General features: G+C 36.4%; 1 protein-coding gene across 1 annotated transcript in view; it reads right to left on the reverse strand.

Moving 5' to 3' along the window:
- Nucleotides 1-1,320: 1,320 nt before the first annotated feature.
- Nucleotides 1,321-2,904, reverse strand: part of LOC107741203 (rho GTPase-activating protein 25-like) — a 13,545-nt gene continuing 11,961 nt past the window's right edge. The window contains exon 11 of the mRNA XM_016553841.1: nt 1,321-2,204. Within this exon, the coding sequence (XP_016409327.1) occupies nt 2,003-2,204 (202 nt within the window). The 3' untranslated portion in view covers nt 1,321-2,002. The remainder of the gene's footprint in view (nt 2,205-2,904) is intronic.

A 2,904-nucleotide genomic window follows, 5' to 3' on the forward strand; every position in this document is an offset into this window, starting at 1 on the left:
TACAGATTAAGGGGCGGTAATATTATAATGAGATCCCTTTGCAACGTCACTAGGGGAGCGAAATCAGACGCGCTCTTTTTTTCAGATGCTTGCAGAAAAAGGCTTACCAAAACAAGGTTACTGGGTTAATCTTTTTCACGTTTCCTTGGTTGGTAGATGCACCGGGGACCTGGTTATAGCACTTGAAACCTGGAAAAGTCAGATTTTCATGATATGTCACCTTTAAGATGAACCGATTCATGAATCGCTAGAATGAGTCAGACTCTGAATAACCCATTTATTCGCTGTAAAGCTGTGTAAATAATGAACACCCATAACGTTGCGTCACACTATATAGCTTGTTGGAAAAAGTAACTTGTTTTTAAAATACAGCTGACATTCTGTCAAACTGTGGTAGCTGAAAAATGTAGTTAGTAGCTTCAAATTATAGTTTCTATCGGCTGTTTAAAATCTGAACTGACAGTGGGGAAAAGGGTTGGCGATTCAGTCTGAATCATTCATATGATTCACTCACGCACTAAATCGTTCGCAGCTAAAAAAAAATAAAAAATGTGCTAGTAAGTCACCTGTAGCAGCCTATATCATATTTAGTGATGCACATGAATACAAAATAAAATTAAAATGCTGCTTCCAAACAATCCTTTGGTGCTGTTTTTCACACAAAAAAAATATAAAGAACAACATGTGCATTCTTCCAAATTTATTTTGTGCTCCACAGGTAATTATTATTTTGGTTTATAGATGGGTATGCGCGTGAAATGTTGACCCAGTATTGAGTGGTGTCACATGCTGTAATGCTCACGCTCACTCTCTTCCTCTACGTTCTTCCTCACACTCAATCTTTCCTGTACGAAGATACACTAGATGACAGTGTTGTTTATCTTTTAAACTGTGGTGCTGCTATGAGCTCAATTTAAGTGTACAAGAGAAACATCGGGAAAGATCCACTTAAAAGCATCACAGAACAAACTGGATTCCACCACATGAATGACTCACCTGATCATATATTCTCAATATCAGCTTTGTGTTGATTTTGAGCAGCACATTGTCTGTATAATCCAGCCTGATCGGAAATAGGAAACTCCTTCCCTTTCATTTAATCAGCATTATGACAGCTGACAGACACAATGCTATCTGGTCTTCTCTTCCTTATGTAATTCCTAGTCTTTTTACCACTTCCCCTAAAACACACATGTGGTCTCTTGTGTGAATTCTGATCTGAAAGCATTCTTCCCATTTCTCTCTCACACTCTGTCACATTTTATCTCTTCTGACTGCAAACAGACAACAGAAGTGAAAGTGCAGGAAAGAAAAGCCAGATAAAAACTGTTTATTTACTGACAGCAATCCACATTTTGTGTTTTTTGCCGTTTTCACCAAATTGTTCACAGACTCTAATGGAGTCTAGCTCAGTTTTGTGATCACATAAACAATAATAATTTTAAACCTCTGTCACAATAGTTATTAAATGTATCATTAATAATTAAAGGTGTGCAAAAACGTCTCCATGTTGAAAAAAATAGATTAAACCAAGCTGGCCTTAGCTGGATCAAGGTAGTCTCTGCCAGACTAGCTGTCAAGTGCCTAAAAACTCTTTTTTTAGTTTTTGTTGGGGAGTTATTTTTTGAGATCCATTAGAAAATACTATACAATTTCAACAGAAAGCAATTAAATATTCTTTATAAATCTCTAAACTGTTTAGTCCAATACTGCATCGCTTCAAAAAATTCACATCTTGTCTTGTTACGGATCACAATCCCAATGTGAAACTCAATAAGTAGATCAAATCTGTAATTTCTGTACATAAACTGTAGCGGTTTTACTTATGTCACATCATAGACAAAATCTGAGAGATGGACATTACCACTAGTCTTACTTTGAAGACATTATTCAGAGCAGTGCATGGTGTAAAGCCCAATGGAGTTGTCCAGATTGCTTGTTTTGTACTCCTCTAAGGAGCTAGACAGGACTTATTTTGAACTTTGTTCATTTGATGGTGTCACTATGACGGTCCAGTAATCGGTCTGCTGAGGAATTCTTGAATCTCTCTGTTCAGCCGCTCATTGTGCATGAGTGCTTCGTCCCTGCTGCGCTCTGCATTGCGTAGTAAGATCTCTAACGCAGCTTTGCAGCGTCGCTCTGCCTCAAGTGCTGCCTGCAGCTCTGTCACTGTAGCGCTCAGCTCTTTGTTCTTCTGCTGGAAACTGAAGGTACAAACACATACAGAAATTTATATATAGCCTATATATATATGAGGTAAGTAAGACTGATCAAAAGTTAAAGGCATTTATGATGTTACGAAAGATTTCCATTTAAAATAAATACTGTTCTTTTCAACTTTCTATTCATCAAAGAATCCTGAAAAAAATTATCACTGTTTCCACAAATATATTAAGCATTATAAAACGGATAGTTATATATATATGAGGTAAGTAAGACTGATCAAAAGTTAAAGGCATTTATGATGTTACGAAAGATTTCCATTTCAAATAAATACTGTTCTTTTCAACTTTCTATTCATCAAAGAATCCTGAAAAAAATTATCACTGTTTCCACAAATATATTAAGCATTATAAAACGGATAGTTCCGGACCTTGATTCTGATTGGCTGAGCCACGTTCGAAGCTGTTGTAAATTACTCTACAAACATACACCTTTGTTTACGTTTGTGTGTTGATCGGCAACCACTTTGTTGCAACAACAACTGATTCTGAGGAACTACATTGTTTGGTGGAAGAATAATGTTTTTATTAATATCATTACACTTTATTTGCTCTGTTTTGATTTTGTGAAACCTTTCTATAAAACTACGTATATGGAATAACCATTTTATAAAAGCAATAAGCCACGTGAAGCCGTGGTTTACAGTGAATTTATAACAGCCAAGGGGCGTTGTTAGGCACG

The sequence above is a fragment of the Sinocyclocheilus rhinocerous genome, unplaced genomic scaffold, assembly GCF_001515625.1.
Source record: "Sinocyclocheilus rhinocerous isolate Xijiao unplaced genomic scaffold, SAMN03320098_v1.1 scaffold615, whole genome shotgun sequence".
NCBI lineage: Eukaryota > Metazoa > Chordata > Actinopteri > Cypriniformes > Cyprinidae > Sinocyclocheilus > Sinocyclocheilus rhinocerous.